Below are 9,770 nucleotides of genomic sequence, written 5' to 3'. Positions count from 1 at the left end.
TAATTTTCTTACCATGCTATATTTACATATTGTAATAAATATATTAATCGTTGACCCATAATATTTATCTTACCTATTACAAGGAAAGGGAACGGTACATGCCTTAAAAATTACTAAAAATAGAGGATAGTTTGCCTAAAAGTGTCTAAAATTTCTACAATAGTTTTAAAAATTCATCTTATAATTTTTTTCTTTGTAACTCTTTTTATAATTTTTTTCTTTGTAACTCTTTTTATAGGGACGTTAAGATCTTAACTTCATAACAATTTTATTTAGAAATTGTATACAATGAGGGCATTTACTTTTGTATAGGAAAGTCCCAATTACTTATAACTATCCGATAAAGTTGTATATAACGAGACCATGTATCTTTGGTATAGGGAAGTCACAATTACTTATAACCATCCGATGTGAAATCTGATAGCTCGGGTGTCTTGAGAAAATTTCTTTTGAACTTTGAACTTGTTCAATTAAATAAATGCAGCCGTCCAATTGCACATCCGATGATTGAGATTAATTGTGACTACTACGTTGTAGAAAAGGTAAATGATGTGATCATAAACTTCCCCATTTATTTATCTTTATCCATACAAAAAATATGTTAGGGGTAAGTAAATTCAAATTATCCTAACCTTGAGAGAGGGCTTGTTTTCAGGGAAGAAAGAGGGAGAGAGTCAAGAGCAATTAAATCTTGAAGGATGTCCAGTGCATGCATTCCAAATCTGATTCTGGATAACTTTCCATTTAATGACATGTAAATCTCTATATATTAAGGCCAGCCCATCTTCTACCCTCCATTGACTCCTATTTCTCTCTCTAAACAATCTCTCTCGGCGCCATGACGATCTCCAAGGCTCATTCCAATGAACCAGAGGCCCCTCCTATCCAAGGTAAGATGAAAGATGAGGTTTTCAGTATCCATCTTAGTGTTAATCTCTCTCTTAATCATCTCTGTTGCTCTTTGAATATTTGTTTTGTCTTTGTAACGAACGAAACAGAGGAGATGAATTCAAAGTTGATAGTGTCATTCGGAGAGATGCTGATCGACTTTGTTCCTACGACTTCTGGGGTCTCATTGGCTGAGGCTCCTGGTTTTCTCAAGGCACCGGGAGGTGCCCCTGCCAATGTTGCTGTTGCCATAACTAAACTCGCTGGTAGATCTGCTTTCATAGGAAAGGTGTTTCCTCACACCTCTCTGCTTCTTCCAAGTATGGGAAAAGGCTTCTATATTTCTATTTTATTTTGATACCTATTTTATTTTGATACCTATTTTATTTTGATATTGATCTAATGTTTCAAAATATTTTATTTTTATTTTTTTTACAAAATTACATGAATATTGAAATTTCGTGCGTGCCGCATGTAAAAATAATTTAAATAAATATTTTTATAAAATACAATAACCAAAATACTTTTAATAATATTTTGTTTTTATATTTTTAAGAGAGAACAGTGTAGAGAAGTGAAGTGACTTTGTGATTGGAGCTTATTTTATTGGGAATATTTTGTTTTTATATTGTGATGGGGACTTATTTTATTGGGAATATTTTGGTTTTATATTTTTAAGAGAGGAATAATGTAGAAGAGAGACATTGTGATTGGGTCATTTTACCTGTCCACTCAAAATGGATAGTTGAATAAGAAGAAGTATATAAATTTTAACGTGTTAGCAAACTTGGCCGGATTTGGTTTTGGGTCCGGCCATGTATTTAAAAAAATTAATTTTGTATTGTATTTTTTTATTTTATTTAATACTATATTTATCTCAAATTTGGGATCTAAGTTTATTTTTAAATAAAAATATTTTAAACTAAAAATGACCAACATACCTATAGAGTTATCTGGGTATTTGTTCAAAGTACCATTTTTTTTTTTTTTTTAACTTTTAGTTAATTCTCTGTATGAGAATGAAGCCAAAACCTAAATTTCAATTTCTATATATATAATTCTTAAATTAAAAATAAAAACAAAAATAAAATTTGTTTTGGGCAAGCTTTCTTCCCTTAGAGTGTAAAACTTACATACTTCTCCTTATCCAACTCTCCATTTAGAGCTAAGATTGCCCCATTGCCCTGATCACAATGTCATCTACACTATTTTATTTTTAATTTTTTTCTATAAACTATTTTTACAACAAATTTTATGTCTAAAGCTAACTAGAGTACTAGCCAAAAACATGTAAAAAAAATATTTTCAATAAAATAAAATGACTAAAATACCTTGAAAGAAAATTTTTTTTTGGCCCGTGGATGAGATTACATTTAATCTTAACCATTAAAAGGTTATACGTCTGCACCTTTTAAATGTCCTTTTAAAGGTCCGCGCCATGTGAAAGCACCTGTATAGAATTTCCTTTTACATGGCGCACCTGAATAGAATGTCCTTTTAAAGGTCCGCGCCATGTGGACGCACCTGAATAGGAAAATTTCTCTCTTTCTTTTTAATCCCAATAGCCCAATAGGGCTCTCTAAGCCCTCTTTAATTCCTATAGGGCTGGTCGTCCTTTGAGTTCGGAAATCATAAGAATTATAGTTTTTTACTAAATTTATGCTTGATTATTTAAAAGATGAAAAAAATTTCCTTGGATAAATGTTTTGATTCATTTTGTGGTGTCATTTATTAAAGTACCCGGTTTCTATGTCGCCAATCCCGCATATGTAGATATGCGGGCCTCTTAATAAATCTATCTTAATAAATCTATTTTTGACTTAATTTTTAAGTTCATGTAATCTCCAACATGGAGATCATGAATATGAAATAAATAAATAAATTAATTAAAAAGCTAGAAACAATAATTCTAATAAAAAAACATTTGGACCGTTAGTTTTCATTGTTTTTAAATAGAATTACCTACTTGCATCCATCTTTAAGATTGATGCTTTACACTTTCTAGATTGCATAGGTAGAAATGCGGTCAAGCCGCATGAAACAATTTTCCTTTATTAAAACATTAACTTAAAACAATGAAACTTCCAGAAGCACCTACAATGGGATTAAAATCTATTTCTCATCCAAGTATTAAATTTAAAATTTCAAAAATAGTGAAGATGAGCCATCTATATTTCAAAATGGACCACTAGATAATGAATTACATGAAACACTATTTTAGGCATACATCTTGAAGTTGAGATGCTTTGGTATTCTATCTACATTGCTAAAGACCAATAGCCATGGGTATTATTTTTTGGGAAATTTATCAAACTACACTGAGTATTTGAACTAACATATTACCCATATCATTCTATCTGGTTTTTAATAGCTCATATCGATTAAATTTCAAATAGTAGATGAAATGAGATGTCAAACTGGGTTTTGAAATTTATCAAAATAGAGTTATAAGTAAAATGTTAAACAGTTCACACTTTGTGTATATTGGTAAATTTTTCTATTTTATTACACTACCCTTTTACATTTTTTCCCATTATTTAAAAAAAGGAATATGAAGTGTATTTGTTAATAAAAGATGAAGATAAAAAAACCATCAAAGTCTGAACGAAAGATATCCCTTTACAAAAAATGTGTCATTTTTTCCCTATATATTTTTGCTAATGGATGACGTGCTCTGCATTTTGCACATTCACTTCCTTTGGCTAAAACCTATATCGGACAATTTTTAAAAATAAATTTCAAAATCTTAGGGAATCAACCTTGGTAACTAAGCCACTGACTTCAAAAAATTGAAATCATATGCACTCTATATGTTCTTGAAGAGATGATGTTCCAAGTGTGAACAAAACTTGTCTTAAGACTGAACAAAGACTTCCCTAAGTGTTTCATACATTTCAAAATTTTAGGGATTCAACCTAGTAAATATAGGCACTAACCTAAACAAAAAAAAAATCATATGCATTCTATATGTTTATGAAGAAATGATGCTTTAAGTGTGAACAAACTGTCCTAAGATTGACAAAAAGTGTTTCATAACTCAAAATCTATACTTCTTTTGAAAATACTCCCTCATGGTTTAAAAATTAATTCAGTTTTCTAGAAATGGTGGCGAAATTTCAGGTCCCACAGCTCTGAACATCATCACCCATGAATCTCGAAGTGTATCCTTTTCTAATAATAAATAAGATCCTTTATGCCAAAAATTTATATGCTTATTTTCAAATTTTAATTTCTTATCAAATGTATTAGTGTGAACTATAATGCACATTATACATTTTATTTTTATCTGAAGTTAGAGATTGGACATTTATTTGTGTACAGTGAGATTGCTCATTAATTTTGTCTGCAGTTTGGGGACGATGAATTCGGGCATATGTTGGCTGATATATTGCGAGAGAATGGTGTCGAGGACAAGGGCGTGTTGTTCGATCCAGATGCTCGCACTGCTTTAGCATTTGTGACCTTAAAGAGCAATGGGGAGAGAGAGTTCATGTTTTATAGGAACCCAAGTGCTGATATGCTCCTTAAGGAGTCTGAGCTCAATCTCTCTCTCATCAGAGAGGCAAAAATCTTTCACTATGGCTCCATAAGTCTCATCTGTGAGCCGTGTCGATCCGCCCACATGGCTGCCATGAAGGCGGCAAAGGATGCCGGAGTTTTCCTCTCCTACGATCCAAACGTCAGGTAAAATCTCTCTCTCTGTCTCTCTCATATTTATGTGTAAGATTAATAAACAAACTTCTTTTTGCAATTGTAGGTTGCCACTTTGGCCTTCTCCTGAAGCTGCTAGGGATGGAATCTTTAGCATATGGAAAGAAGCAGACTTTATTAAGGTATTTAATCCATTTTTCACTTATAGATGAGTTAAAAGACATGAATTTTCTCTTTTTCTTGGAAGGGGTCTACGATTGTATCAATTTTAAATGAATTTAACTTTTTTTTTTTCAATATGTTTGAACTCAGCTCAGGCCCAGATGTAAATATCTCCGCAGATTTCGCTTCTTAAGTAGTGTAAATGCTCAGAGGCCTTAAAAATAAAAAATAAGAAAAATTGTTTAAAATGAAAAAAAATATGACAAAAGAGAGCTAAAGAAATATATAAAACATGGATTTAAAAAAGAGAGTATAAAATGATATTATTTATCTTTGGTACAAGGTGATCACCTTAATCTCCAGCAATTATTCCATTGTCCAAGCTCAAACTTCAAAAGATTTTTTCTCCAACTTTGTGATACATCCAAGCTATCAAATTTTACATCGGATGGTTGTAGGTAATTGTGACCACCTTGTTTCAAAGATAAATGATCGCATTGTATACAATCCTGAAAAGAAAAAAATGAATTTATAAATGAATTTATAGGTGGAGTACTAGCTAAATCTGACATTTAACCCCTAACCATAACTCATCTAATGATTCTTCAACATCACTCGGTTCATACCAGTACTTAGTTTCACCCAAGCTTCATCCTAGTCACGAATAGATCACCCTTGAAGACATTTAAAAGTAAAATACAAAGGGAAAAATATATTACTAGGGTATATCACAAGGAGAACTTGCAAATTATGGTAATATATTTTGGAAATCACATATATAATTCTTATAATTGATTCCACATTTTTTTTATAATTTTTGCTTTTTTTGTTTTTGAGGAGTGGGTGGAGTTGCACCCGAGGACTTACTTGAAATGGAGTCGAGCCAGAGTATACATGGCCGAGTTTTCAATCACTAGTTTTTTTTTTTTTTTTTTGATTTTGCGATTGCTAAATTGAAAAGTGAAATTTAATTGTCTTTTATTTTGTTGGTTTTGATTGTGCTAAATTTGATTGTTGGATTTGTGTTAAAGGTTAGTGATGATGAGGTGAGGTTTCTGACAGAAGGGGACGCACAAAATGAAGAGGTGGTGTTGACATTGTGGCATGATAACCTCAAGTTGCTAGTGGTGACTGATGGAGAGAAGGGCTGCCGCTATTTCACCAAGGTTTTCATTTTAACACACTTAATTCTCTTTTTTTTTTTTTTTATAGTGGTCACTTGTGGTAATACATGAGCTTAAGTGCACTTAAATTTTTGAGTGAGTTACATATGGACCCAAAATTTTTATCTAAAGTACGAAATGCTTTATTTACGGGCAGAAATTACAAAGGTTTGTAAATTTTTGTTTTTTTTTTTTTTCAAAATTACCTAAGAATGAAATCCTTGGTTTGAATTTTAGATTTTTCTTTTTTTAGTTTTTTTTTTGTTAGTAGGCAATGCCTCAACATTTAAGGCAATACCTTACTAACGAAAAAACTAATAATAATAATAATTAAAATTTGGTTTGAGGACATCCCGAGACAGAGAGAATTTAAAAAAAAAAAAACAGGTTGACCAACCTTCTTTGTATTTCATAATTTAAATTTTTTTTTTTAAGGTCCGTATATATATCGCTTTAATTTTTTTTATTTTATTTTGTTGAAATTTAATTTGCTCTCTCTCTCTCTCTCTGTAGAGTTTCAAAGGAAAAGTGGATGGATTTGCTGTGGACACTGTGGACACAACGGGTGCTGGTGATGCATTCGTTGGGGCATTCCTGGTTCAGCTTGTCCGCGATTCATCAGTTCTTCAGGTTCATTATCCTCATCTTCTTTAAATAATAATGGCAATTGTCCATTTGTTGTTATTTTTTGAGAAATTTATTGAATTGATTTCTGAACTATTAATATTTTATCTAAGCCGTGGTGTTGAAGGGAACATTGAAATTTAATAAAAATAGTTAAAATATTTAATACTTCATCCCATATATATATATATATATATGAGTAATGATCCTATGAGATCCTCTCATACCTTATATGTATAGGACTTTAAAGGATTACCATTAAATTTGACACAAATCTCTAAAAAATTTAAGTCCCACACCCATGCGATAAATTTTCTAACCAAATTTAATGGTGATAATTTAGGGTCCTATAGACTTGGGTGTGGGAGGGTCTCATACGATCATTACTCTATATATATATATATATATGGCAATTATTTCATGCAACCGTTGTATAGTAATATGATGCAACAACGTTAAAAAACCATCTTATGGCCATTTCTTTGATCCAAATTTTAAAATATACACTCTTTTTATTCTAGTGAACAATCACATAAAAGCAAAAAATTGAAAACACAGTCTAGAAAGTATTTTTTTGGCCCAATTAACATAGGCTGTTCATTGTGGTGAGATGTTTAGATCTAAGCCTTAGAAGGATTTTTTTCATTTCCAATTTTTTTGGATGACTTTATTATCATTATATGAACAATGTTACAAAATAATTTTTGATTTTATAAAAGTTAAGATCTTGAAATTTATAAAATGAATGGTCTAGATTCATTTTTGGAGTGGACTCATTTTGACTATATCTAGGGTTCAAATTGAACTTTTTTTTAGGGGGAATTGATTATTGAGAAGAAGAGAGTGTGTGTGCCAAATTTGGGGTCATACAAATACCACAAACATGGTTTTCTAGAAGTGTCGTTGCATTATATTATGATTCAGCCGTTGCATTGGATCATTGAATATATATATATATATATATATATATGGAAAAATTTCCTGTCAGCCTAGTGTCAGCCAATGACCCAGATTCAATCTGGGCCGATCTGACGGTTACGACCTCATTTCATATTTGAATTTTCAATTTTTTTTCTACAAATCCAAATCAATTAGAAGTTTTAATAGTTTATTCTTCTCATCAAGCCACACCTTTTAAAAATATAAAAAAATAATACGAAAAATATAAATTAAGCAAAATACCACTGAAATGTTTCGATAGTATTTTGGTTAATTTGTATTTTGTGTATTATTTTTTTATATTTTTATTAGCTTATCCTATTTTTGAAGAATAAATGCTAAAAATTTCAAGTGATTTAGATTTGTAGTAAAACAAAATGAAAATTCAAATACGAAATGAGATCGTGACCATTGGATCTGACCCTGGGTCGTTGGCTGACACTGTAGCAGTCAGCCCGTAGGGTGACAGGATCCTTTCCCTATATATATAAGGTTGGAACCTTAAACAATCCATTTAAGGCACACCTTCAAATTTTATGGTAACATATAATTTTGATATAAAATATTCTTAAAATTTTCTCAAAATCTACTTTCAAATGTAATATAAAATTTTAAACTCTAAAAATGATTAAAATCAAGTAGATTTATAAACATATGAAAATAGTGAAAATGGATTGTTCTGATTTTTTTTAATACTTGTGTTACCACTTCCAATCAGTTAGAAAAAGGTTTTGATGATCTTCATGAATATTTATGGCATTACCATTTGACTAAGCAAATCTGTGATGAGTCTGGTTCAGTCAAGTTGATTGGTTGGGTGGGTTTATTTTTAAAAAAATTAGAATAATATTTTATAAATCATGAAACCTGGCTGGGATGGCTTCGTGCCTATATAATAAGTCAAGAGACAGGGACCTAACCTACCAGCTTAAATAGTTTTGTTCACGTATAACCAAAGGGAAGACGAGATTGGCGAGATGGAAGGGATTCTGGACCTACTAATGGACTAGTTGGAGGCGGTGTCCACAAAACAAAGTTGTCTAACTTGGTTTAGCCAATTTTACCGGCTAAAATCACCCAGTCTGACTGACTAAAATCGGTTAAATATTAGTTTTGATCAAATCTGATTTTGTTTAGACCACAAACTAATCAAGGCACTCATTGGTAGTTTGACTTGTCGGACTAGCTAGTACAATCCGATCTTGATAACTATGTTTTTTGCCAGTTATCTATCTACCTTCTTCTTCCTCATTTCCATTTTTGGTGCATGATATTATTTTTACTCTTTTTACTATGAAACTTATTAATTTTCTTTACCTATTCAGGCTGAAAGTAAATTGAGAGATGCTCTTCAGTTTGCCAATGCATGTGGCGCTATTTGCACCACCCAAAAGGGTGCAATTCCAGCATTGCCAGACCCATCTGCAGCACTCAAGCTTATTGACGAATCCAAGCCCACCTAAATACATATTCCCCACCTGCCTTTTCGTTCTAGTTACATAATACTTTTTCCCCTCTTTTATCCATTTTGTTTCCTAATGGAATAATATCTTGGTCCCCTCTTTTATGCATTTTGTTTCCTAGGAATAATATCTTGGTGGTGAACAATATGCAGATATCATGGTCCTTTAGTTTGGTCGTTTTTAGAAAATAAATTTGTGGGGTATATAATTTGTTTGCTCCTTTTCATTGCAAAATGAGTATTGGGAATTCAGTCATGGTCTTTTGCCCTTCTTTTGAGAAGATTGCTCTTAATTTGTGCCTGAAGGTACTTCCCCATTTTGACTGTTTGGATTTCAGGATTTTTAATACTCTCAGCATAGAAGCTGGAGCCCTAGAAATACCTAATTCTAGTCATTTTTAAACCCACATGCTTTCTAAGGTCATCATAATTTGGCATTTCATGGCTCCAACATAAGAAATTTATAAAAGGTTAAACAGTAAAGAGTGTAGAGTATAAAAACCAAGGTTTGACAAAAATAAGGGAAAAAAAAATAATACAGAAAAATAAAAGAGCAGAAGCACAACGATTTATGTGGTACTACATGTTGTCTATGTCCATTGAGAGCACAATTCTCTTCCACTAATAAAAAAAACACTATCCAAGTATGGAGAATACAAAGATTTATGTGAACGGCGTATTGTCTACTACGTTCACGGGCAGCAAAGTTGTCTTCCACTAATCAGAAAAACATCATTCAAGCATGGAGAATACAAAGCTTTATGTGGTACGACATATTGTCTACTACGTCCACGGGCAGTAAAGTTTTCTTCCACAAATCAGAAAAACACCATCCAAGGATGGAGAATACAAGAATTACATTATCTCAAACCCTAAAGTCC

The 9,770-nt window shown here is 31.7% G+C and overlaps 1 protein-coding gene across 1 annotated transcript; it reads left to right on the top strand.

Annotated features, from left to right (window-relative positions):
- Nucleotides 1-379: 379 nt before the first annotated feature.
- LOC18434000 (putative fructokinase-5) lies at nucleotides 380-9,145 on the top strand. The gene is made up of 8 exons (XM_020667076.2): nucleotides 380-542; nucleotides 656-890; nucleotides 999-1,177; nucleotides 4,238-4,572; nucleotides 4,646-4,721; nucleotides 5,733-5,867; nucleotides 6,378-6,494; nucleotides 8,753-9,145. Exons 2-8 carry the CDS (start codon nucleotides 839-841, stop codon nucleotides 8,888-8,890), a joined length of 1,032 nt encoding a protein of 343 aa, XP_020522735.2. The 5' UTR covers nucleotides 380-542; nucleotides 656-838; the 3' UTR covers nucleotides 8,891-9,145.
- Nucleotides 9,146-9,770: the final 625 nt, after the last annotated feature.

This window comes from Amborella trichopoda, chromosome 10 (genome assembly GCF_054954075.1).
Source record: "Amborella trichopoda isolate Santa Cruz 75 chromosome 10, AtrichopodaSantaCruz75HAP2 v2.0, whole genome shotgun sequence".
NCBI classification, from domain to species: domain Eukaryota; kingdom Viridiplantae; phylum Streptophyta; class Magnoliopsida; order Amborellales; family Amborellaceae; genus Amborella; species Amborella trichopoda.
The sequence above is the reverse complement of the archived record's forward strand: the minus strand, read 5'-3'. Positions and strand labels throughout refer to the sequence as shown.